The 27,097-nt window shown below is 38.7% G+C and overlaps 3 protein-coding genes across 6 annotated transcripts; 2 read left to right on the plus strand and 1 right to left on the minus strand.

Moving 5' to 3' along the window:
• The first annotated feature begins 1,461 nt into the window (after positions 1-1,461).
• LOC131303429 (uncharacterized) lies at positions 1,462-8,265 on the plus strand. 2 transcript variants are annotated; one of them, XM_058330295.1, is made up of 3 exons: positions 1,462-1,755; positions 4,021-5,864; positions 6,462-8,265. In XM_058330295.1, the coding sequence occupies exons 2-3, from the start codon at positions 4,065-4,067 to the stop codon at positions 8,082-8,084; spliced, it is 3,423 nt and encodes a 1,140-aa protein (XP_058186278.1). In that variant the 5' UTR covers positions 1,462-1,755; positions 4,021-4,064; the 3' UTR covers positions 8,085-8,265. The 2 variants fall into 2 exon arrangements, with proteins under 2 accessions (XP_058186278.1, XP_058186279.1); XM_058330296.1 differs by lacking the exon at positions 1,462-1,755 and adding an exon at positions 2,221-2,239.
• An 18-nt stretch (positions 8,266-8,283) lies between these two features.
• On the plus strand, positions 8,284-10,075 carry LOC131303430 (uncharacterized). 3 transcript variants are annotated; one of them, XM_058330297.1, is made up of 2 exons: positions 8,284-8,417; positions 8,503-10,075. In XM_058330297.1, exon 2 carries the CDS (start codon positions 8,571-8,573, stop codon positions 9,138-9,140), a length of 570 nt encoding a protein of 189 aa, XP_058186280.1. In that variant the 5' UTR covers positions 8,284-8,417; positions 8,503-8,570; the 3' UTR covers positions 9,141-10,075. The 3 variants fall into 3 exon arrangements, with proteins under 3 accessions (XP_058186280.1, XP_058186281.1, XP_058186282.1); XM_058330298.1 differs by having other exon boundaries at positions 8,411-9,140; positions 9,231-10,075; XM_058330299.1 differs by having other exon boundaries at positions 8,411-8,840; positions 9,004-10,075.
• A 12,518-nt stretch (positions 10,076-22,593) lies between these two features.
• Positions 22,594-22,719, minus strand: LOC131303431 (uncharacterized). The gene has a single exon (XM_058330300.1). It carries the CDS (start codon positions 22,717-22,719, stop codon positions 22,594-22,596), a length of 126 nt encoding a protein of 41 aa, XP_058186283.1.
• Positions 22,720-27,097: the final 4,378 nt, after the last annotated feature.

Genomic DNA, 27,097 nt, shown 5'->3' on the forward strand with positions numbered 1-27,097 from the left:
ACCCACAAAAGAAGGAGAAGAAATAGGCCTATTTTCCTCTGATGCCCACGGAAATAGAAAATGGAAACTGCCCATGATCTACCAAGTGCCACAGAAATAGGAAGTGGAGGGAATGCCCACTGTTTTCTATTACTTCCTCCAAGTTGCTCACGATTAAGGGAAAACATGTGGGTAATTCTTTTAACCACCCATTAGCCCACGATGTGCGTGGATAAAGAAGTTACATGGGACACTTGGCATTACCAGGAGAAGGCGGGAACTCCATCTGCATGCAAGAAACCGTGGAGCACATTGCCTATAAATACTAGTTTGCAAGAAGACAAAGGGGTTTCCACACTAATCAAGCTCAACGCTTAAAACCAAAGCCTTCCCAGCGAAGTAACTATCTCTATTTTCTCACCCTCACTCAATTACTTCACCAAGTAATTCGGGTTTCTATCTCCCTTGTATCCCAACTTTATTATTACGGAACATAATAAAGTTATTCATATCTCTCTTCACCCCCTACTTTATATTACGATATAATAAAGTACTTCTACGTTATTACTTTCTTTCCTACACGGTTAGGAAATTATTAAGTTCTCGCACGAAGAGGCAAAACCACGGACCTTCACTGCAATCCAGCCCTTAGGTTGCAGCACTATCGCCCGCTCAGATCTAGAAGTCAGAAAAGGGACGCTCAGCCCTTTACGTTAGACGCGACAAGTCTTGGCACGCCCGCTCAGTCCTTTGAGCCGCATTTTGGAGCCGAACACTACCGTTAGCTTCTTTTGTCTAAGAACTATTCACAATCTACTCATTATTTTATTGTTCTCTCTCTCTCTCTCTCTCTCTCTCTCTCTCTCTCTCTCCTTCACAATAAATAAACAATAAAGATAAAAGAAAAAGAGTGAAAAATGTATATTTAATTGTTATTAGATAAAATAGATAGTGTTGGTTTAATTGTGAAAGAAAAAATTGATAGCTAAAGTAGAATTGTGAACTGCTTACTTTGTAATATACCTATGCACCGGTAAACTTACTCTTAAATTTTTGTGACTTATTAATTCGTCTCAACGAGAGAAATAAAAAAAGTAAAAAATTATAATCAAAACTCAATTTTTTTTAAAAAAAAGACAAATTATTGATTTTTCTTAACATATTTTTGTCTTTATTTTAAAAATTACTATGAGTTTCGTTTGTAATTTTTTATTTTTTCGATTTCTTTCGTCAAGACAAATCAATAAGTTACAAAAATTTAATACAAAATTAACAAATACAAAAAAAAAAAAGAAGAATAAAAATACAAAAAAAAAGGTCAATTTTAACCACCAGAAGCCGGATTCAGATAAGCGAACTCCTTTCCTCGCTTCGTTCATACTTGTATTTCCCTGGGTCAGCTAAATCAAGTGCGAACACGTGTCCAAATGTTAATGGACTGACCTGTCGCGAAGTATCTAGACGGTTGGCGGGTACGCGAATGGTCTCGAAAGCAGTAGAATTTATCGTTGCCTCCCTCTGTATCCCTCTATCGCCCCCCGTATAAACGGTCACCAAATTTGAATCAAATCACAGTTCAAAAATTTTTTTTTGAATCAAATCGATTGAAAACAAAAGCGGAGAGTTGAAAACAAGAGGGGAGAGAAATCTGTGAGTTTCTTTAGAGTTTTACTGGGTTTGTGGACCGAGTTTGTGCCGATTAACTGAGTCATTCGGATTTGGGTGGAACGGATTGGAAGGAATTTTCTGTTTCTGTCAATAATCTTCTGCGTCCTTGTAAGTGATTCTCTCTCTCTCTCTCTCTCTCTCTCTCTCTCTCTCTCTCATATTCTTATCATTTTGGGTGCAGCATTTGTGAAACTACCCCATAATATTTGTCGGCAGAAAAATTCAATATTTTATCAATCAAGATATTGATGAGAACTTTACATTTACTCCAATAAAAAAAGTTTGAATTTTGTCTTGAAAGAAATGCACGACGTTACGGATAAACATGTTGGGATGGAGGGAGTACATTTTACGTTACACTTCTGCATTAACGGGTGGTTATGTTGTGCAAATTGTGTTACGCAAGAAATGAATCATGTTACGCAAGAAATGATACAACGAAAATCTTGTAGTCACATTAATCTGCAATGGAATCTGGGATTTGAAAGTAGAAAAGAGGAGAGAAGGAAAAAAAAAAGGAATAACAGATATCTTTTTCCTTTGTCTTGACAGGTTGTTAGGCACTTAAAAGGGTAGTTTGAGAACAAAAACTGTGAGCCAGCCATAAAACTGACGTTCCCTTTATGTTCTAGTAATGGACAATTGATTGTCTATGATTACTTATCGATTTTTTCCTATAATATTGGCTTGGTTATCTCTATCCCTCTATGCAAACTTTAATTCAATTACTAAAATTTAAGCCTGATTGTGAGTAAAAGATATCATCTTTTTTCTTTTATTTTTTTGATATTTAGCAAAGAGAATTTTATGAAGGGTATATTTGAAAGTTGGAGAGAGGGCTTGAATTTTTTAGAAACGCAAAAATTCTCCCTTGATTTGAGAGAAAGAATAAGTAAAACTCTTATTTTAGAGTTCAATTTGAGTAAAGAATTGGAGAGTGTTTTTTTTTTTTTTTTTTTTTGGGGGGGGGGGGGGGGGGGGGGGGGTGTGGGTGTGTGTCTCATACTCCAGTTTGATTGCGAGCCAAGATTTGAATAGTGTGATGCCAATAGGGGAACCTGTAGGGGTAGTCATTTTCAGTTTGATCAAATTGTCATTTTGATTTTCCGAAATTTTTGTTTGCAAACGCACGGGGCATGCCACTGGTGGTCTAACTTTAAACCCTTGCCTTGAAACTATGCTTGTGTAGTAGAAAGCACGCGGCATGCGACTAGTGGTCTGACTTTGAACCATTGCCTTGAAACTAAGCTAGTATAGTAGAAAAATATTCACTTACATTAACTAACCTTGTTTGGCTAGCAGAATCATGTAGTCTATTTCTGAAAAGGGAAGAAATTTCAGTGGAACCTTGACAAGTTCTTTCTTGCATTTTTATCTTTGTATTTTCTTCTCTTTAACAACCCAAGTTCCAATGTGATTGTCATTGTTTGAAACTTCAATAATTATTTTATTGCTTGAATGTGAAAAGAGTGCTGGAAGATCAGTTTTTCAATCCCACAGTTTGAACTAATCTGGTTTGATACTCCCCTCCCCTCCCCTGCCTTTGCAGTATTGTGTTTTCTATTACAGTTTATCTGATTTTTGGATTTTCCAGCTGCTTTAATTATGTGGATCTGATAAAATTTAAGTTGCTCATCTTTGTGTATATCAAAACTAATTGCTAGGAATACATAACTAATATCTCTAACAATACAACAAATAAAACATACAGTATTTGTAGGTCTTGCTTGATAGGCTCTGAAGGAGTTATTTTGTACAATACATAGGTAGTTTGTTGGTGTGTACATGTTGCTATTCCAGCTGAAATGCATATGAAGTAAATTGGTTTGTAAGTTTTGGGTTTGGTTCACTTATAGTGACGACTTCGGTAAAGAAATGATCCAATAGAACTCATTTCCGGTCTTCCTAATGAAGACTAAGGGAATCTTTTGGTATGAATTACTGTTTATGTGAAAGCTTGATGAGGATGCTTTATGGTTGAGCTGAACTTCTGACCGTATGAAGATATTAGGATTCATATAATTGGGTGTGATCTCCACTATCCATTCTCTGAAGCATCTCCCTCTTAGCCTTCTAAGGGTGGGGGAATTGGGGGTTGTAGGATGGGATTTTGTACAATTTCCTTCCGTTGCTACAGCGGCCACTTTCTAAACCAATTGACACAGTCAGTCAGATGTTGTCTAACCTAGAAGGAAATGTTGTCTTGTTTTGGCTTGATCTGAGTTTTCGAATGTTTCTATTAGTGGTTGTTAGTGATTATCTGATTATCTCAAAATTTAACTTTTGCTCTTTTGAGCCTCCTAAATGCGTTTATTATTCCTCTCAAGAATGGATTTTTTTCTACCTTGCTAAAGGGTATTTGTCGATTTGCAGTTAAAAGTAGTGATTGGCCTTTGCTTCAGCGAAAGTTGGAAAATATGCATCCTATTCACCGGTGCATGGATTCATTTCCCCACCAGCAAAATCAAATGCCCTACCCACAACATTATTATCCAATCTTTGAAGCTATTCCTCCTCCAATGAAGGTGGATGCATCCAGATCTCCCTCACCATATGAAACCTGGCCTTATGATGGTAACTATGGCCACTCAGTTCCAGTGGGATGTCACAGCTGCTGCAACCACCACAATTTTCTTGGTTACTGTGGTTTTAAACCTCCATATCCTTATTATCTACCGCCTCAACAGTTTCCCTATCATGGAGGTTATCCTTCGTTCCCAGAAGCTTATCCTGTTCACTATGTTCATCCGCCAAACTACTCAATGGGTCAGCCAAGGTCTGAGTTTGACAAGAATGTGGCTGGGGATAATCACTGTTGCGGTTTCCCTAATCACCTTTGTTGTAGGAAGGAAGATAGAGACATGAAGATTGAAGAACATGAACCACAGCTTGAAAAGGGAACTAGTGGTGGAACGACAACCAGTAGTTCTTTGGTTCCTGTTGATTTTAAGAATCAAGGATATCCAGTTGTGTGGATTCCACCTGGGTACTTGAACGGAGAGGGAAAAAATCTCACTCCGCCGAGGTTGAAGGGCAGGGATGACTATCCTTGTGACACGAAGGCAGATGAAAATTTGAAGCCTCCTGAAAAGGAGCCTAGTGTCCGCAATGGGTGGTTTCCCTTTGATGTCAACAACTTTGGGTCTCTGAATCATGGTGGATATGGAAAGAAAACTCAAAAACAGCCGAACGAGGACAAAAATCAATTCCCACTTCCTATCTTTTGGATGCCCTACAAACCTCAAGAAGAAGAAAAAGGAGACCATCAAGAGGCAAATACCAGTCGGGTATCTGATGAAAAATCTCCTCCTAATTTAAGGCCTGCTTCTGCTCATTTCCCTGGCTGTGATCACAACACGAGCCAACCTAGAGCAAGCGAAGGAGGTGAGGGTGGTTCAAAGTCAATGGAAAAAAAACATACCACTAAGAAAATAATTCCCGTGAAGCAACTGGAAGAGCATGTGGAGAAGACAAAAACAGGCGGAGATGATGCGAAAGCCCAATGTGCTGTTGTGAATGAGAAAGAAGAAAGCAAAGAAAAGAAGCCTTCTGAAAATGGTACTATAGGACAGTCTTCCTCTCCACCAAAGGTGTCCAAGCTACCTCCTGTTTGTTTGAGAGTCGACCCCTTACCAAAGAGGAAAAATGGTAGTAGCGGCAGTTCGAGGTCTCCTAGTCCTATCGGTCATAAAAAGAGAAAAGAGGTTGAGGTAGGGGATGGTAGAGCCAGGCAAGACAGTGGTGAAGATGGCAAATTTTGGAGTCAGCCTCAAGTTGTTACTCTTCCGGTTGATTCTCAAAAGGAGGTTTTAACAAGCCCGAGCAAAGAGGAGAGGAAATCTGGGGGTGTAAACAAACCAAAAGCTGAAATGGTTAAAGAAGAATCATGTGATAGTCAATTGCTGACCCGGGAGGACAAAAGAGAAACTAGGGCTAAAGAGGACAAACCTGAGGAAGTAAAGAAAGTAGAAAGGATGAAGTTGTCAGAGGTGGAAGCAGCCGTGATTATTCAATCTGTGTATCGTGGATTTGAGGTGAGGAGATGGGAATTGTTGAAGAAAATGAAGAAACTAGTTAAAGTGAGGGAGCAGGTGGCTGAGATTAGAAGGTGCGTTGAAGCTCTTAAGTCTTCCTCTAATATCAGCAGTGACAAAAAGCAAAAGGTGGTTATTGGAGAAACCATAATGAGCCTTCTGCTTGAACTTGATACCATTCAGGTATGCTTACAATCTGTGTTAGTTTTCACTGATTTTCCATGCTTTATGTCGCATTAAGTAATACTCCCTCCGTTCTTATTTGTTAGTCCCACTTTGGGAATCTAACTTTTTTAGTAGGCTTCATAATTAGGGAGACATAACTTGAACTTTCCTACTTTGCCCCTCAAAATCTATAAAACAATTTTTTGTTGGAAAACTCAACTTTCAAAAATTTAGGTGGTAAACTCATTGGCAGTTGGCACCAAGTTAGAGGTAACCAATTGGCGGTAAAAGTGGGCGGAGTTTCCTGACAAAGGAATCATATTCCACTCCAATTCAAAAAGTGTCAAGAAGCATTAATGGAACCTTAATTGAATTTTGAAGAAGGAGGGCAGAAAGTGAAAACATGATCTATTTTTATGTTGACTTTCTAAATTGGATATTCATTTTGGAACATCCAAAAAAGGAAAAATGGACCATCAAATAGGAACGGAGGGAGTAGTGTAAATAAATTCTTCTTTTTGTAGTTCTCTTGTTTTTGCTTGTAGTTAAACAATTCGAATAGTTTGTTGCCTAAAAATGGATAATGAAATATTAACTTGCATCTTTGATTATTAGGGCATACACCCATCAGTCAGGGACTTTAGGAAATCCGTGGCGAAGGAGCTTGTTAGGTTGCAGGAGAAGCTTGATTCTCTAATTTCAAAAACATCTCAAGTGCCAACTTCTGAAACCACAGAAGATCTTTGCATGAACGCTCATCAGGGTATTACTGTTCAAGGAGAACAAAAAGTGGCAGAGGTTGGACTTGGAAACATCATTGGTGAGAGTAACCAGGGTAATAATCCTGGATCTCTGGAGCCTTGTCGAGGTCAGGTTTCTCATGTCAAAAAATTAACACCCGACTCCCAGTTTGTGGAAACTTCAGATCTAAAGTCGTATGAGAAAGAAGTATGCAATGAGCCTCAAGGCAATATCTCAAATGCAGAGGTAGAAGAAGAGGCAGTCAATAAACTAGAAGATGGGATGAACACTGAAGTGCTTGATCATGGTCAAGTGAGGATATTGGAAACTCAAGCCAGGGATCTAGAGCTCAAGCCTCTTGCCAAACCACTTCCATTTGAAGGGGAAGTTGACTCTACAGAAGAGGTGAAACTACCCTCTTGTCTTGGTGACCAATCAGCAGAATTACTGGAAATGTCCGATCAGGCATTTCCCATTGAAGAGTTTCGGGAGAATGAGGAGAATACAACAGGGAAATCTGGGATCATACAAGGAGGTGAAGTTGAAGCTCCTCTGGATGCTGAAATTGGGGATGCAAATCTACTCAAGGAAGAGAAAGTAGTTGCAGATGTGGAGGATGGGGGAAGAGAGGAAGCTTTGGAATTCTATGAGGATGTGGCAGTTACACAAGCAAAACTTCTGGGGCAAAAACGAGGAGAAGATATTAGTCATGTCGTTGATCACGTGGAAATGAATAAGGGAGAGGATGAGGTCATCAGAGTAAAGGAGGGTGGACCACTTGACAATACCTGGATTGAAGTAGAGGAGGAGCGGCCTGTGCAAACACAAGGAGAAGGAAGTAATGTTGATGACATGTTGAATACATCTGAACAGCAGGAGCCAGAGGTTTTACTTCCACATAAGGAAATGCATGATGCAGAAGGTTCTAGACCAAAGGAAGCACTTCCGGAGCTCTTGCCTTCACAAAATGAAATTCAAGGCGGAGAACGGAAGGATGCTGGCAATTCTTGGGAAGAAAAAGAAGTGCCTATTGAGGTAATTGACGAATGTAATAAGGAAATAACTACCGGAGAAGAAAATCAAGGGATGGTGGAGGTTGGACATGAGCCTGAGGGGCTAGAGTCAATCCATGGGGATGATAGAGTAATTGAAGCGCATTTTGCTCCAGGTGGTGCTGATGGACATGTAGCCGGAGGAGAACACATCCCTATGTCACCAACAGCCTTAAGTCAGGTCTCTGTGGTAAGTGGAATGGAGTCAGAAAATCACAAATTACTTGAAGAAAATGAGAAGTTGAGAGAGATGATGGAGAAGCTAATTGAAACAGGGAGAGAGCAGATAACAGCCATATCTAACCTCTCCGATAGAGTGAAGGTTTTGGAGAAAAAATTGGCAAGGAAAAGGAAATTACGGACAAGGCGAGTCAGGGCTGGATCTCTATGTGGTAAACCATCGACTGATGAGCTAGAAGGGAGGGCACATGGAGTTGCAGTGTGAGAGGAGCAAGTAATGCGCCTTCGCGAATCGAAATAGAGTTAGATTTACTTGAGTGATAAATAATGTGCAGCTGTATCTGTTTGTAAATCTTGAGTGGCATCGATTCTCCTTGTGTCTGGAGTTGTGAACTGTCTTGTAATTTGTATCCCTAATAATGCAAGTTCTTCTGTTCTTTTGGGTATTTTTGTCGATGTTTTATTGTACGAAAATTGTGTCTTTGCATATTCATTTTATGGCATCTCTTGGCACAAAAGAGCAACTTGATATCTTCTGGGCTTAAAGTCTGGAACATTTAGCATCACAATCCTCGAAATCTCCAGTGGAGTTCCAGAGGTGCATTTTTTCATCATGGTTATTTTCTGCTGTTTAATATGATAATTCCAGTGTAGTTTCTTAAATCCACTTTGTTTCGTATCAGGTTAAAGCTACAGAGTCTCTGATGCAGCACTGGGAGGTGATGATTTTGACCTTGTTTTAGTGAAGTACATGGTTGAAGGAATTAAAATGACCCATTCTGTTGATATTTCTGGTGACCGAATGGCCATGTGGAGGCTGAAGGACGCTGCAGAGAAGGCAAAATTGGAACTCTTGTCCTCTAACCAGACTTCGATAGATATCCCTTACCTCACAATGGATGGGGATGGTGTTCTCGTAGATGCAACGAGAGAGTTTCCACGCTCAGAATTTGAGGAACTCACAAAGCCCCTGTTTGGGAGAATCACGGAGCTATGCTTGAATTGTTTGGATGCTGCAGATGTAAGTGTTAATGAAGTAATAACAAAAGTTCCCCGGATACAGAAGATTGTTGAAGAGTTCCACTTTCCAAAAGCAACTGTGGCTATAGGTGCCTTGTTGCAATGTTATCTTGTAGTTGAAGATCAGTGGAGGAAATCTGATAAATATGTTCCACTTTCTCTAGGGATTGAATCTTTGGGGGATCTATTTACTAAGATTGTTGACAGAGACAGTGAGATCCCAGCCATGGCAAGCCGAAATATCATGACATCATGTGACTACGATGATGGTGTTTGCATTCACGTTCTCCAAGATAACTAGGTGAGTGAGCACATTAAAGCTTCAGTGAATAGGCATTCCATGTGTTCCAGGAGGTGCCATATGTATTAACTTGGTCTTTCATGTTCCTAGTAATGAGGTTTTCACTGTCTTAGCCAAGAGCAAGGACGATAAAGCACTGGAGTGGTCTAAAGAATTTAAGGATTTAGATGAAATCGGGGAGGATGGTGTTAAGATGATGGCTGGTACGGGAATACTCTTTCCGCGAAGGAATCTGGAGGAGTCCCTGTCAATGCATATTAGGAGCAGAGTCGAGTTTAGCATTAGGCGTTTGACAAAATGCTATAAACCAGAAGAAAGGGAGTTCCCTCCTAAGCTTTTGGCTTATTACGAGGGCAAGTTGGCTGACTTGAAAAACGAAATGCACCTTGGTAATCTGCTCTAAACCACTACTTGCTGAAGCTGCAGCACTCGAGGATGATTTAATTAGATTTTTTTTTTTTGGGTAAGTAATTTAATTAGATATTGCCCAAGAGAACTAGAGTGTACGGCCAGCAATGATGAACTATATGATGATCAACTTTCTGAAAGTGATGAATTTAGCAGGGGCATGTGAGTATTCACAGGAAAAATGAGGGAGAGCGGTTTCGTTTTATGGGGTAGTTTTATTACATGATTTTGTGCAACCTATTAGCAGGTCTTTCAGAGAACACTTGATTAAATGTGGCGTATATTCCTTCTAATTTCTTAACAACATGGAATGCAGGGAGCAATTCTAAAATACCGGTTTTCTTGTTTTGGGGTAATCTGATTCTCTTGTTCAGTGATCTATTTTGGGCTCCAGATGTTTCTAGTTTTTGTTTTTTTACTCTACCTATCTGACTTTTCTATAAGCTGTGCTTTGCTCCTGCTTACATTCTTCGAACTTCCGTTCTGCATCAAGAATGGAGAAAAAGGAAAGAAAGAACAAAGTTCTTCGGTGTCCCTTCTGTTGTACATCTAAAATTGCTTGAAGAGAATTCAACGCGTTGGATGGCTATTTTGTCAACCTTTTACTCTACCTATCTGACTTTTCTATAAGCTGTGCTTTGCTCCTGCTTACATTCTTTGAACTTCCGTTCTGCATCAAGAATGGAGAAAAAGGAAAGAAAGATCAAAGTTCTTCGGTGTCCCTTCTGTTGTACATCTAAAATTGCTTGAAGAGAATTCAACGCGTTGGATGGCTATTTTGTCAACCTTTTATTTGCTTTTGAGCCTAGAAGATACTTCTTGCAGCATAACCCTGATGTTCATAAATTACTTGGTAAAGTGCAAGGTTTTTCTCCACTGACTGATCAGGTTGGGATAAATGTTTGGGCAAGTGTTTCTTCATCTTTTCTATGGCTATTTTTAATTTCTTTTGGCCTTCAGGCACAATTTCTGAAACAGGAAAAGCTATAAATAGCAGCAAGCAGAACCCTAATTGTCTCCTCTACACGATCCCACGAATTTACTGTACCATAAGTTTCTCAATGGATCAAGTTAATGCGTTGAGCTGAATCAGCTAATTTGTATCGCTACGAAAGTGCGACTGCAATAAGGCTGCAGCCGCATTTTGTGAGGTCGCGACCCCAGCATTCACCCTAGATGCACAGATTCGGAAGCAAACATGTTTCTGCAAATCTGTTGCTATTAAGGGTGCAGCTGTATTAAGGGTGCAGCTGCATCTTGTGAGGTCTGACCGGCCAGTGGATGGCATGTGTGGGGTCAGGCGACCCCATGGAATGTTTTTTTTGTTGCTAGAAGTATACTGAAAAATTTCTACTGTATTTGGTAGACAATTGACCCTATCGATCACAAGATTGTAATGACACCACTATGCTGTGCAATATACTAGATTAATTTCTCATTAACTCATTGAAGAACACACGGCTTTAGTTTTTGCAATTCAGTTGTTCATGTTCAAGAAATTTGACGTTTCTCTCGTCGCTCCTAAACGCTCTAGTTAGTGAACAGATTATTATGTATATGTACATATGTTGTCTATACTGTATCCTACTAAAGAGGTGTATCCCACATGACACTCCCTCATTTTTCCAATAAAATCATACAAAATCTACATTGCGCTGACGAAGCTATATAATTTTAATGTTTTTAGACAAAAGAAAAAGACTATAATTCTACTAAAGGTGAGTTCACACTATTTTTTATTTTTATTTTTTGTCTTCAGACTAATGTCAAAATACCACTTGTTTTCACTAAAAATATGAAAATACCATTTAGTCCATTTAGATAAGGAAAATTAGGTATTTTTGGACGGAATAACGGAAACACAATATTTAGTCAATAACGTGAACTCACCTTAAAAATTTAAAATGTGGGTAGTACGGTCGCATGAATCCATCCGCTCCACTGATCTCTCTCAAATATTTAGGGTCTTCGATCAAGTTATCTGCTCCTATTTCTTCATCTGGGTGGTGATGTCCTAGCCCTAGGAAATGAATGGAGTATTTGCTTGAGCAATTGCCTTTGGTAAAGCGTATGAACTACATTGTACGGCGAAGTACAAACCCACAAGCATCATGTTGAACGGACCTTTTGTGCCCCTCTCTACCAAGAAAGCATTGCCCCTGGGGCACCCGCTGAGGTGCAAAGTGGCCCAGAGCCTTTCTCCGCCACACATTGTGATGGATTAATCCTCACACTTTGCCTTAAAGATGAGGCTTGTGGCACCATGCATAAGGGTGTAAACGAGCCGAGCCGAGCTTTGTCGAGCGCGAGCTCGGCTCGTTTACTAAATGAGCTAAAATTTCAAGCTCGAACTTGGCTCGAGCCTTAACGAGTCGAGCTTAGTCATTTACTAAACGAGCCTCTTTAATCAAGCCGAGCCATCTTTAACGAACCGAGTTTTTGTCGACAAACCGAGCTTTAATGAGCCAAACCGAATTGAACTTGCAAACCGCTTAATTCGTTTACGGCCCTAACCACGTGACAATGCCGTGAGGTCATTGAATAAGATCTTCTACCGACCTCTCACTAAGGGCATTGAATGAGTACCCACCTCACTTTTCCAGGATATATGACATCATTTACAAATGGAATAACATTACCTTCGGTCCAAATAAGGAATCGAGTAGGTTGTGGGGTTTCGGTATATGCACATGATGACTTTTATTTCATTGTCGCACCACATGATTTTATTCATTCCTTTTTTGCTCTTCAGAAGAAATAAATATCTTTTACAGATGTATTAGTTTCTCAATTTGTCAAAAACCTTCCATAAAAAAGTAGAAGCGCTGAAGTTGATTTGTAATTATCACCTTACATTTTTTCTAATCTAACCCATCTTAGTTCGAAATCCTGACTCTATTCTTGAGTGACATTTAGATGATTGAGTTCGACATCACGTCATGGTAACTTTTAAAAACCGCTTGATTTATCATCACGTATATTTGAGCCCCGTTCCGCTAAGATTTTTATTTACTAGTACTTATGTTCCCGCTTTACGAAAAGTTGAGATCATACTAGTGGCTACTGTTAGTGGCCAAGTGGGTAGTTGCGAAAGCAATGTTCTAAGAAACCTTTCACGAAGTGTATAATTGAAGTGAAAACACAATATATATGGACAAAACTTTAGCCTAGGAGTAAAGATAAATCAATCCTCACTCATGGGGAAAAGAAAAAGGAGCTAAAAGAATGAGAGATTATTCATTGCCTATAGGCATCGCCACGTGGTACCTCAAGCTCCTCCTACACCACACATGTGAGATCGGTATAGTCTTAAACTCTGCAAGATTGTGTGGTGCTGTTATTATGGACATACAAAGAACATGCACGAAGTTTTACCTATAAAGGGTTGGTTTATTGGTAAAAACATAAGACCCCGATTGTATAAGGTTCAAGTTTGAGTTTACATAATATATTTTACTGGGGTTAAACATATTCATACATCATCCGCACTTCCCGATACGTACTTATCTTCAGCCCCTATACATGTGACGGAACGGTCCCCAGCAAATAAAAAGTGTGATTTGCCGAGTACCATACTTACACTTCGATTTTGAGTACCCAAAAGAAGAAAATGCAGAAAATTGGTAGCCTGCTTAGCTAGGCCCCACCACATTGGCTGCTCTCCAATCTCTGGAAAGGAAAGTGCAAAAGGAAAAAAAAATTAAAAAAAATGCAGCACGGGACCCACCTTTTTGTGTACGTGAATGTATCAAGTTAATCGGAATTATGGTTGTTAATGAGCTCTTAGCTCAGTTGGCATTACCCACCGCCTTTCTCAAGGGAGGGTTTGGATTCGAACTCCATGAGATGTGGTTGGGATTCAAAGCTATAGACAGCTATTTGGCTCCCTGTGAACTAACTTGCTAACTCGCTCTAACCCCGCTAATGTATACCGTGTGACAAAAAAGAATCGGAATTATGGTAGGAAGGGACTCTATTATTGTCCTCGCGAATTTGCAATCCCACTTTACTGCTTCCTGCACTCAATCATTTGACAAAATAATCAAATGAAGAAACAATTGGCAGATCGCATTATACATGACTCAAAGTCCTCAAAAGTACCGCTAGGCACGTTCCGCTAAAGAAAGTAAGTATTTATTTTTTTGAATTAAATGTGATATATTGTAAGAAAATGACTTATCTCATAAAGTAAAAATAAAAAAAGTACTTAAAAAATAAAAATCTTAATAGGGCGTCATTCATTATGAGTCAATACTTAGAGCTATGCATCCAATGTTGGGGCAAATTCAAGTTTGCAAAGTAGATTAGGGGAACTAAACATACTCTTTAGCATTCATAACAGGCGGCGAGATCTCTTAGCAATCAACAGGAGTGTTGTAAGAAATTCAAGTGCCAATTTGTCTCCATAATGAACATTTTTTTTTATTAAAATGGATACGCAGATAGACTGCTACATATATCTGCCAAGCTATATATTATCTTCAACAAAACATCACAATCTCTAGAGAATCACATTGCACTTGTATCGGACTGAAGTTAAGATCTCAACTTGTGCTATGAGCGCTAAAGAGTATATATTTAACCACGAATACTAACTAGATTTAACGACTTGAACCCAACTATTGAGCGAGGAACTCAAGTACTTATCCATTGAACCCACCACTTGGTGTCTCGTCCTAATACACAGCTACGTCTACAACCACTTGGTGTGCCTTCGTAATATACTGCTACAACTTTGCTAGCATCACACCCACTTACACATTCAAACACACATACCCCCACTCACCTGACTGGTGGGTCCCGCGCATACTAGAGTTATTTAGTGCGGGTGTGTGTTTGAATGTGTAAGTAGGTGTGGTACTAAAATTATTCATACAGCTATATCTAAAACCACGGTACCACCAGATTCTAAAACGTGAGATATTTGGCAGTAAATTATGAACAAGTACCACAAATTTAAGGTGCTCGTCCATGATCAAGAACACGATTGATTGAGTAATGATTTCGACTAATTAGTTGTTTTCCCAATCAACATGATAAGGAAAACAATGAACCAACCTAGAGCTAGCTCAGTTAGTAAGGACTCTTGCATCTCACTAGGAGATTAGAAGTTCAAGTATTTCCGTCTGCGTGTGGGATTTCTTCCGGTGGGATTATTTCTCTCCTTAATGGGAGCTTGTAGTTGGGTTGGATTTATAATAGTTGAGTTGTTAGACTTTGTTATCCCTTGGATTCTCACACAATTGATATAGTGTCTCGTTATTTGTACCGTGTAATTGATACTTGATGCAATGTTCTCTCCTATCGATCAACCAAAAAAAAGGAAAACGATAATGTGATAGGATGTTTCAAAATTCTCGAATCAACAATCAAACGAGGGTTTTACTGTTGAGGAAAATTGACATAAACAGCACAATTATTGAGAGGATTATTTCAGTGTTAAGGTCGCAATCAGTTATTGGGTCTATCACCCCAATATGCGAAAGTGATGAACTGAAAACTCAAGATATTTTGAGAAACAATAAAACTTTATTGATGTAAAATAAAGTTCGTACAACAATACTCGTGCCATCAAACAATCAAAGCAGAACTAAAAGAGAGAGAGAGAGTGGGAAAAAAATCCTTATTTTTTAAGACAATTTCAAGCTCAAAAATTATGGACTTATTGAAATATAAAAATATGCAATATGGATCGCCAAAAAAAATTGAAAAATTATTTTCCTTTTACATTATTTTTGAGTTTGAAATATCAAATAAACTGCTTATTTTTTAAGAAGGTTTCTGGCAAAGGACCCAACCAAAGAACCGAACCAAGACAGGCAAAACGCCTTCGCAAGGCGCCTAAAGATATCAAGCAAGCTCGCCCTTTTACACCAAAAACGCAAACATCATCGCCTGCAAAACAAAAAGGTGAAGAACAAGAGACAAAGGTAAAAGTCGATGGAAAGCATGGCGTTAGGAGCTACCCGGGTAGCAAGCTAGTTAGGAAAGAAGCCACCTTATACAAGAAAGTGCATTTCTCAATTCACTAGCATATATACGGCTCAGGAGTTAAGATTGTCGTCGGGACCAACTATAAAACCAGACGTTGTGTTTTGTACTCGTATTGAAAACACCTCGACTTACTCGATCGATAACGCAAATTACGACTCACAAGCCACAAGTATGGGGTCATATACTTTAGTTTTATCCTTCAACTACATTCAAATTAGATTGTATTTGGTTCATAAAACTTGAACAGAATACAGAAACTGGTACAGAAGTCAGAAACTTGTACAGGATTCATAAAGGAAAATACTGAAAAACCAAAATTTAGTTCCACAAAATTCAAACACAGCCCTAAAAGTAAGATTGTACCCTATAAAGATTGTAACCGGTACCCTATAAAAAAGCTCAACTTGAAATTAAGGTGAGCTCAGGTTCACCTTTATAGGGTTTGGTAGTGGTCCAACTCCACCCACCGACCCTCCAAATGAGTACCAGTTTTCAATAACATGGCCACTTCTATTCCTTCAACCACCTAATGCGTGTCCTCCTTGAGGATATTGCTTTATCATTAGTCCTTTCCCAGGGACATGTAGTAGGTACGTACGGAAAAGTACAACCTACATGTTTTACATTCTTTTTTTGGTCATGACTCAGAATGTTTAGTCTAGCTTACGCAAACTTCGACTGACATATTAGGGGACAGTTCGTAAGTCACATAATTTGCATACGCTTCTGCGAGCATGAAAGTGTCTTTAAAACACATCTCATACTAGTAAAATCCACGATAGCAAGGATTGAGACCGAGGATTGAGAACACGAGTGCGAAACATTTTAAAGGATTATATGAATAAGGTGACTCCTACTGTCCACTAGTAGGAGCTCAACACTCAAGTTGCAAAAGGCAGAGTTCTTACAATTCTCTTTTGTCACATGCAATTGTAGCGAGAGTCTTTTGTGAGTTGATATGATTTTAACAACTGAGAAGACAACCAATTGAACAGACACAATTAGACACATTAACATGTGCACACGCACACGCACACAATTAGAGATGAAAATTAGAAGATAAATTTTATATTAGAACACAATGCAAGAACAGAAAAAGCACAATCACACAGTGAACACAAACAATTTACATGGTTCGGCATGAAACCTATGTAAACAGACAAACCCCATAAAACCTATGTCCATACGCGAAAATGAAAAAAGGAAGGGAAAATGACGGCCAATGACATGTTTTGATAATTAATATCAGCCAGGGGCATTTTCAGTATTAACAAATGTTCTCAGCATGTCCTTGGCGGGTATTAATCATCAAAACACATCATGCGCCGTCATTTTCCCAAAAAGGAATCTCACTCAGACTGAAAATTACAAAAGAGCTACTTATGGACATTAACTCTCAAATAAAGCCCAACCATTCCCCCAAATAGGAACAAATGTCAGACCTATTAGTCAAGTCATGCGAGTCACAGACAGTTTATGTTCATAATCCTTGACGAATTCACAAATATCAACATGAACATTTCAAGTTGAGCAGTATTCTATCCATGGTCATGGTTGTCTTAACTAGAGCTGAAAGGTCCAAATTTGTGCTCCTGTTAACCCCAAATAATTGAACTAAAAAGGGCTTAAAAAGATTGAAACCATGTGGAAACTGTTAGCTGGTAGTTGGCAAAGCAAGGTTTAAAATATGTTTATTAGCCTCTAAAGTAAAGTTCATTAAACCTCACTGATGGGGAAATGAAAATTGAAGATAAGGAGTACACACACTAGATCCAATGAACTGGTTTTATTATGGACAAAGAACATGCATGCCAGTGGTAGCCTGCTAGGCCAGCACCACAATTTCCTATGGGTGGGGGCTAATCTCCAATCTCTGAAAAAGTGCAAATATCTTACAAATCCATCAAGGGACCCACTTGTTTAGTGTAGTATCATCATACTCTCTCCATTTCAAAATGACAGTCTTTTGCAAAAAAAACGTGTCGATTCTCGGATCAAAAGTTAAAAGTATTTTTGCACATAAATGCTTGATTATTTAGTTAAACTGGAGCAAAAATTTTTTTTAAAACATGTCCATAAGTGTTTTATCTGTTATCTGAAAAATGACAACAGCCCGTAATGAACAATCATTATTGTATAATGGTTGTATAAAGAAAAAAAACTTTTTAATGGGGCCTTCCGTAAATAAAGTTTACGGAGGCCAATCTCGGCCGTCCAAACGTCCAAAAGTGTTTTGGACGATCCAGATTAAAAACAAACTATTAAGGGTAAGAAATATTTATTACCGGTAATAGTTTAAAAATGAATCTCAACCGTTAATTGCCGAAACGGGCGAGTGAGATTGCGCGGATATTCACGGCTGCGCCATGAATAAGTTCCTCTCTTGTATAAAATATGAAATATGGTTGAAGGGACTCTCTAATCCTAAAAGCTTGTTGATCATTAATTGATCACGTTGGGTTGGCCTCTTGCTGTTCCCCTTTCTCCCAATTTGCATGCCCACTTTACGGCTCCACCCGCTCATCTTTTGATAAAACAACTCAAATGAAGAAACAAATGAATACTATTAAATCGTGTTATAAATGTAAAAGTAACCACGATACAATAATGGGATAAATAACTGACATCACTAGAAGAACTTGTATTGGTTTAAACCCGTGATCTAAACCTCCATAGTTGTGAGGTGAGAGGATACTTAGGGGAAAGGGATCGAGGGGAAGAGGAAAGGGTCGGTCTGGTGATTAAGACGTTTAATTCTCAAACATGATGTCTGAGTTTGAGTCATAGTGTTGCTATGGTATGATGCACAAGTTCGAGTATTACGTTGCTGTGGTAGGATGTCTAAGTCCGAGTCTTACGGCACTATTGGATACTTTGAGCTAGAATACAAGTTCTTTATTTTAAAACTTCACTTCAAACATACACCTTTTGACACCCTCTTACTAGGATTTTACAGAGACCGAGCTTTTCATACCAACTCGAGCTCCGCTTGCATGCTTATTTCACCTCAATTTATTTTTTCAAAACACAAGCTCAAGCTAAATTTTTAGGCCTGTATGATAATCAAGCCAAGCTTGCTCAACAACACAGGGTGTGTAGCGTATATTCATCAAGAATTTTTTCTAAGATATCTACCAGTCATTTCCTTAAACAGTTAGTGAATTGAGCTTGAACACTCAACTACTCGTCTAGGCTCTAGCTTTGCAGAGGACCCACAATAGGTAATGCCCATAAAAGCACTTAAGGTGCGCTACAATTTATCTGTTTCGAGATGATTGCCTCCTTCTTTACAACTTACAACTATCAAATTTCTCTTGCTATTTGCTTTTTTATAAAAAAAAAAATGTATAATATTTGCATTCTATATGATTGACTCAGAATTTGCATTCCAGTAATAAACAAGCACGTGCATTGGGATTGTTAATTAATCCACCCTTTTCGTGTGACTCAATGGGGCTATGTGGGTTGTGGGTCCCCGTAGAGCAACTAGACGGTTGTAATTTTCCCCCGAGTGATTATTATTCCATACTCCTGGAGCACCACCACGTGGTGCTACATAAGTCTTTTCAATCACACAATAGTGTGAAAGCCACACCAATGTGTGGTAGAGAAGGCCCGTAGAGCACCGCCACCCCTAGAGCACCACATGGTGGTGCTCCAAGAGCAAGTAATAATTTTCACCCCAACATTAGGGAAAACTATTTGGGGGTCTTGGGACACCGCCACGTGGTGCCCAACACTCTTATCTACCACACATTTCTGTGGGGCCTAGTACTAAGTGTATGGACCCCCACAAAAATGTGTTGTAGACAAGGGAGTTGAAGCACCACGTGGCGGTGCCCAAGACCACCAAATAGTTACTCCAACTTTAGGTATGTCCAGTGTCTATTGATTGTCCTACTTTGGGCAAATTAATGGTTACTCCCCCATCCCAAATTTTAGTCCAGCACGAAAGTTTGTGCAATGTTCGGAGAAAAAACAAAATAAAAATTCGAACATAATTTTTCAAATTAATTCTCAACAATTTAAGGAACTCATTGAGATCTTTAATTTTGTGCAAAGAAATTCAAAATATTATGCACAGAACTGCGTTTTATTGTATACGAAAATCGCACGACTTTTTGTAGTGGACTAAAATTTTAGGACAGAGGGTTGATATTTTGATTATTCACTTCTCTAGACATATAATAACATGTTATAGGTGAGTGGAAGGATTATATTGTCACATAAACCGTAGACACCTTCAAGCAAAAAAATTCATTCGGACTACATTCAAAATACAAATTCAAATCTTGAACATTAGACTATCTCTAATTCCTATATATTATCCTGACAGCACATAAAGCAAAAGAGAAAAAAGTTATTCCCTATATATAATCTATTTTAGTATACTTTTTACTCAGCTGCAAGAGGAGTGGGCGACCAGGCATAGCAGCTCTCTAGGCATGATCATGGAAACTATAGGCCCACCGGCTAATGCGCAAGGGAACAAAGAATCATGGCCACTACCGCCCCACCTGAGGAGAGCGCGGCCAATAGGCTGGAACTAGAGTGACAGGGTAGAGGGGCATCTATATCATGACTCAAACTTGTGACCTCTCTCATGGTCCAAACCCTGCAAGAGCAACCCTTTCATGCTTCAACCACCAAATTACCACCTCGGGTGGTATGTCTTATAAAACGTATGTTGTAGGAAAGCACACTTGGCGTGCATCGCAGATGGTTTTGGAGCACAAACAGTTGTAGAATGGATAGATACAAATGAACAAATTTAAACTCTCTTGACTCTTTCAAGGATTCTATTAACCATCACTTCCTTTTTTAAATTGCCATCGAATATATGAAGATCTTATGGATAATGCCACGTAGAGAAGCCAATCCTTTGGGCTGTGTTCAATTTGCAATTAGATTATTAAAAGTGCTTTCAGCCAACGGTATTTCATTGACAAACAAACAGAAAAGGGTGAAAAAGGAGTGATACAAGTGGGACAGTTGCTTCTAATCAAGATTAGATGGTTTACTAAGTGGGGGATTAAAGAGCACTGACACAGATAAAATTTGAGATAACATTTCTAGTAACTTGTCATGGGTTTTTTCTATTGCCATCGTTTAGCACGAGAATCGGGAGAGGCCATTTTCATATGAGATGAAAATACTATAAAAGCATAAAAAAAAAATATTAAAAAAAAAGTGAAAAAACTATGCAATACACTCAGAGCATACCTGGAATGTGTCCGTGGTGATCTCGATCAATGGGGTCGCCTTGATCTCCTCAAGATAGTCCGAATCCTAAAAGTCAGCTTTATCCATCCATGCCTAGTAATTTTATTGGTCCTGAAACATCATGTCAATGTACGAAATTATCGTTCCAAGGATACTGTTCTTTTGTGTGAGAAAAACTACTAACATGAAGAGTATCTCCAAACTACAGGCATTTTGCCAAGTCCAAGTACAAAAAGGAAAAAGGTTCCTATTCTGGCATTTTTTCGTGTCTGTGCTCCAACAATATTTAAGCCTTCTTTCTAGTCAAAATACAAAAATTGATACTTCAAGTCGTCAACACAATATGTGGCACGTTTCCTTCGGATAGCCGAATTTGCCTTGCTAATGGCAGTGGCTGACTGACTGACTAGCCAACCCGATTAGCAAGAGACAAAATCCTTAGTCTATTGGCGAGCAGTTGGATTTGCAAAAAGTACATATAAGTATACATGCAGTTTGCCTATTTTCGGAGATGCTTTAACGTTTGTGCAAACAAATGTAGAAACTCTCACATAATAGTGTGAGTCCCACACATGTGTTAGTAGCAGAACTCCAAGTGTTCGTGTTTCTTTTAAGTTCTCAACCTCATTGACTAATGAGCTGAGTTGGAATTTGCAGCTAAACAACTCTGAAATTGAATTAGGTCCGACTCATAAATAATTTGACATGTCAATTACTCACTACACAACTCAAGGCATAACGCAACAAAATAAGGGTGGCTTGTGGCAGTGACTCCCTTAATTCGAGTGTCCAATTGGATGAATTCAACAAATATACAACTATGCGGTCCGGTGTGCAGTTATGCACCAAAATAAAAGTAATTTTGCTTATATTTTCATGTCATTTTTGGACCGAAATGATTTGAACACAAATGTCCGGACAGAGAAGGGTTAGCAACTATGAGATGCGTATGGTCCCAAATGTGTGTAGAGCCCACGTACATCCAATAGTTCTGTACACAATCTATATCCGGATATCTATGTGCCCATAACATTAGTCATGTGGGGGTGCGTGAAACTTCCTAGCCGCTTCCTGCCTAGTGGGACAGATGTGGCATTTTTAAGGATATAACAAGTGAAATGCTAGTGCCACGTGTCAATTCCTACTGCCCAGAAAGTGGACGGGCCCAATTTGATTGGAAAGCCCATTAAAACTACAAAAGGATTGATAGTGGAGGATCCAAAGGGTGGCAGAATTGATACATTTAAAATCCAGAGATTACTTTAAACCCTCAGAATATTCGGAAATCATTATGATCAGTTTTAATAATATTAGTTTACTTTTTTCTAACTCAAAAACTGAAAATCACACCTTTTTCACTTTTCCCCCTCTATATATCTCCCCTGTGCAACCAACTCCAGAAAAAGGTATCAACTAGACCAAAAACTAAAAAACCAACCACTCAAGCCAACATGTATGCTTCTACTTCCTCCTCTATTACTACTACTCAGCTCCTCCAAGACAGCCTTACACAATTCTACTCAAGAAGATTGCTCCTACACACCCCTCTCTACCAATCACCGTCTGCGGCGGCTCCTCCAACCGTAGAAAACCACCATGACCCTTCAGAACCCTACGCCGCCGGAGACAATAGTTTTGACGCGAATGTGGTCATGGTCCTTTCAGTCCTCTTGTGTGCCCTAATATGCTCACTAGGGTTGAACTCTATCATTAGGTGTGCACTAAGGTGCTCCAGTCTAGTCACCTCAGAACCAGGCGACAATCCCTCAGCTCGGCTCGCCAACACGGGGATCAAGAAAAAGGCCTTGAAGACTTTTCCAATGGTGAACTACTCAACGGGGATGAAACTACCAGGATTGGACACCGAGTGCGTGATTTGCTTATCGGAGTTCACGCCCGGAGAGCGAGTCAAGGTCCTGCCTAAGTGTAACCACGGATTCCACGTCCGGTGCATCGATAAGTGGCTCAATTCACACTCTTCCTGCCCTACCTGCCGGCACTGCCTAATCGAAACGTGCCAGAAGATTGTTGGTTGTGGCCAGGCGGTAGCGACTAGCTCATCTACACCGCCAGCACCACAGGAAACTATTGTGAGCATTGCACCACTTGAACCGGAAGGTTTGATACGTAATTACCGGGCAATTAGCTAAATCTTATTTTTCTTTCCCCATAACGGTGTGATATAGGTGATGGGCTTGAGCTCTGTCCTGTCCCTCAAAGGTAGAAATTTGGTCATCACTTGGGGGAGTTGGTCACTGCCCAGTTTAGCCCCCCAGAAGACATGTAGTACTGGAATGGTATAATTGTACATACCTTAGTATTGTGGCTTACATTATTCCTATTTACTTTCCATGAGATTATGGTGCACATCCAGAATCCAGTAACCTGAGAAGTAACATGAAAAGCAAAGTTCATCCCTATGTTACTTGGAACTTAGATCCTAGCGGTACACGGTATGGTAACAGAAGCATGGTACGCCACATGCGCTAAACTGTGGTAAGCTTTCTATTCTTTCACACGATTAACATCAAATAAAACAAGTATAGTTCTTCAACTTATTCATACAAATAACGTTTCTATGAGCTGAATGACCAGTTTTATAACATCTTTCCCACCAAAACTCTGCTCCCTAGACTTTTAGCTATTACATTCTAGTCTTTAGAAAAACCTTGCCCTGTTTTGAAACAGAGACAGGTCTGAAACATGCATCCCAACATGTAATTCGCTTGTGAATTAGCTTTCCCTGGTACCACAGACTCAGCCACTCAAATTATCATCATGCATGATAAAGCAAATAAATATTTTACCACCAAACAGCACAAAATAGAACTACGCTTATTTACAAAAGCGGTCTTGGAATTATTCCTTTCTTTTCGAAAGAAATTAGGTTTAAATAAGCAAATAGCAACTTTGTCATGGTTATAGGAGACTATCCATCGCATATAGGGCTGAAAGTGACCGGAACCAATACCTATCCCTAACGGGATTCGAACCCTTGTCTCAGAGAAGACAATGTGACAAATGGACACTGAATTTGACATATGCCGCACTAAATCAGCTGAGTCAACATATCATGGCTCAAGGCCTAGTGGGGAAAATAATACATTTAGTTTACAATTTATGCTATAGAAGAGCACAATCATAGTAGTACAAAAATTACAAAGTAGAAAACAAAGCATGAAAGAAGATTGAAATGAGGTCCATTCAATCAATCGAGCACAGAATAAATGGAAGCTGAGAGAGATAGCAAAATATGAGTTCAATCAAATAAACATGTACTATAAAGGTGGATTTTGTTTCATAGTACTCACATGGAGGATCCACTCAATGGGCACTGACTAGCCCACTAAGCCCGCAGTTAATATCATTTCCAGTAGGTTATGATAACATTTTATAGGCTGCAACAAAGCATCAATCACCATAAGATTAGAGCAATATTTATAAAATGACTGCAGCATAATATAAATATGCAAAATTTCAGAGTCAATCTATAAGAAAAAGCACTTCAACCCCAGCTTTGCGTAAAACTAGTATTAACATCATAGTGCTTCAACGATGGTAATCCCAGAGTTAGAGTGACTTCAGACTTATCATGCTTTTCATATATATTGGATCTGATTCAGCGGTAAAGTAATGAAGTGAAGATGCCGATCAAAAAAAGTAATGATGTGAAGGCTTAGTCTTAAACCGTGCATTTTTGTTTTTCTTTTGCCTTCTTTACTCTTTTTTTGGTTTCTACTACTTGTGCAGCCACAAAAAAACATTGCATCAATAGTCTCTCTCCCAAATATACAAACGTGATTGGTGGAAAGGGGACCATGGATGCAGGCCTTTACGAAAATGAAAAGCTATTAGAACTTATTGATAGCCACTATGCTGCACTTTCTTAGCATTTCCCAGCATAATATACAACAAAATGCAAATATTCCGACTGTTAAGTTACCAATTCTCCCAAAAGCTTAAGCTACTAGGGAAAAGAATTCGACGGGGAGAAGCAGAATGCAACTAAGGGACATATGCAAAAGGAGAGATTTGAACTCAAGAACTCTTCTAACGTAAGCTCCGATACCATATTAAGTTACCAGTTATCCAAAAGCTTAAGAAGTTAGGAAATGGACTGAACAATATATATCAAGCTATAAATACCCAGAATGAGGTTAATGGCATCACTCAAAGACAGCCACTTTAGAAGCACAGAAACTTAACAATCATTAGCAGTTATCATGGTCACTGAAGCAGCATAAGGGTTCTATAAGGAATAATTGAAGGGGAAATACACACAACAAAAATTGCGAGAAGGGGAAATACACACAATAGAAATTGCAAAACAGAAAGCAAACATCAAAGTAAAATGGAATTATTAAAATTGGTAGCAAACCAACTTCGTTAATTTGGTTATCTTCTTTTCATATACAACACCTTTTCCTTTTTGTAGACAACGGAAAAGTGACAACATAAAGGTTGCACTCAAGCACACAAATCCATCTGGTGGCCACCTTATAGTACCCTACCAGGTCTTTCAAAATAAATACTAGGTAGATATGGGGTAGTACCAGGAGTACTCAATAGAAACCATTTGAAACTACATCAGTTAAGCTAAGTAGATGGCTTCAACAAGAATTTGAGACATTTAACAAATAACAATTAACCCTAAGCCATGTCCAAAAAAAAAAAAATTAACCCTAAGATTAGCAGGTTTGGATTTGGCTATTGAACCATATTGTATTTTTGCCGGTGTTTGACATTAAGATGCTTTTTGACGAAATTTGACATAATAATACTGAACCACCAACCAGGGATCCAGAGACGCAAATTGTGTTGGACTCTAATCCACAAGGTCACCAATTTAATGCATTTAAATTACAAAACATGTTCCAAAATTTCGTCCATAAGAAGAATCTTAAGTTCTATAAAGAAAAAGGCCAAACAAAGTCCAAACTATCTTCAGTTACTACAACATAATATTATTTAATGCAATAGGGGAGTATTAAAACCTGCCGTGATCATGTAGTTAACTGTCTAATGTGCACTCAACTTGTAATTGCAAAGTTCTTTTTATTATAAGATAAGATAAGAAGTCCATTTGGTGCTATCTAATCTCGCACAAAGTATTTCCTCCGACCAGATTTTGAATGATTGGACACAAATGCACTGTGAAAGATGGGTACAACAACAATAAAAGAATGTAAAGCTATTTAGAAAAAAGAAGTAAAGTATATACATGTCCAAGTACAAATCAGCTGTAAGGCCAAATTGCATCTGCCTCAATTGCGTCATTTCACGGTCTACGTTTTCAGTTGACAAAAGTGATCACACCTTCTCATGTTTATGGGTTCGTTCCCTAATTTTCCATGTTACTTTTGAATAAGATGCAGTAGTTTACTGCAAAGACAATGTTTATATTGTTATATATGACAGTAACATGGAATGGTGGTTTTATATAGTTTAAGTTAACAGGAAAGTCACTTTGAGAAAGGAAACCGTGACAATTCGTTTTCTAGGAAGGAGATGACGTATCATGAAAATTTTAAGGAAAATTCTTAAGAAATGTTCCCTAGATGTTCCTACAACTGTAGCATAATAAAGAAACTTGTTAGCAACCCCTAAAGATGATTGTGAAAACTCTCTGGAGATTCAGTTCTCATGATTTCTACTCTTTTTTCCCCACTCACCTATCTAATCGTTAAATATGTGGATATAGATGATATTTTGCATACGTATATGCAGAAGAAAAGCAAAGTTTCTGAAACATACTACGACATTATCATTTTTACTTGATATACTTATATGAAGATATACTTCTACCTTAAGGTTCTTATTAAACATTCTATTAGGTCTTATATCACCTAGCGGCTATCGCCTCCATTTCCTGACCACATTTCACATTTCCATTTCCCATATTAACAAACTAGGATAAGTTCATAACTCATCAACTATGCCTCCTCTAAAGGGGCCAATTGGTTTGACATCACTTGGCTTATTCCTGTCATGCTTTTAATTGATGAAAAACTATTTGAATCTTACAATCATGTTGAAGTTCATTCTAGTTGCCCGGTTCGTTGATAATCAACTTACCTACCTAGCATGAGATGAGTTATACCTTTCGAAAAACAAATCAAATATTATCTTCCCAGAAACTTTGTTGTTTAGTTTTCACGGAAAGACGAAGATTTATGACGAAGAGCAAACTGTAATTGTATAACAAGATTTGAATGATGGAACAAAACACAACGGCACTTTGCATCAAACCTTGACATTCAGCCATGCCTAGTTTAACTGTCATTGTCTGTCTTATGGAAAGTTTTTCAAGTGTGTGCCTCAACTATACGTCT

The sequence above is a fragment of the Rhododendron vialii genome, chromosome 10a (assembly GCF_030253575.1).
Source record: "Rhododendron vialii isolate Sample 1 chromosome 10a, ASM3025357v1".
In the NCBI taxonomy this organism is placed as follows: Eukaryota; Viridiplantae; Streptophyta; class Magnoliopsida; order Ericales; family Ericaceae; genus Rhododendron; species Rhododendron vialii.

Bases quoted from the DNA above. Each gene is read 5' to 3' on its own strand.
- LOC131303429 (XM_058330295.1), top strand. From the start codon at position 4,065: ATGCATCCTATTCACCGGTGCATGGATTCATTTCCCCACCAGCAAAAT. The intron at 5,865-6,461 runs GTATGCTTACAA...TTTGATTATTAG, and splicing joins TTGAACTTGATACCATTCAG to GGCATACACCCATCAGTCAG.
- LOC131303430 (XM_058330297.1), top strand. From the start codon at position 8,571: ATGGTTGAAGGAATTAAAATGACCCATTCTGTTGATATTTCTGGTGAC.
- LOC131303431 (XM_058330300.1), bottom strand. From the start codon at position 22,719: ATGCACCGGACGTGGAATCCGTGGTTACACTTAGGCAGGACCTTGACT.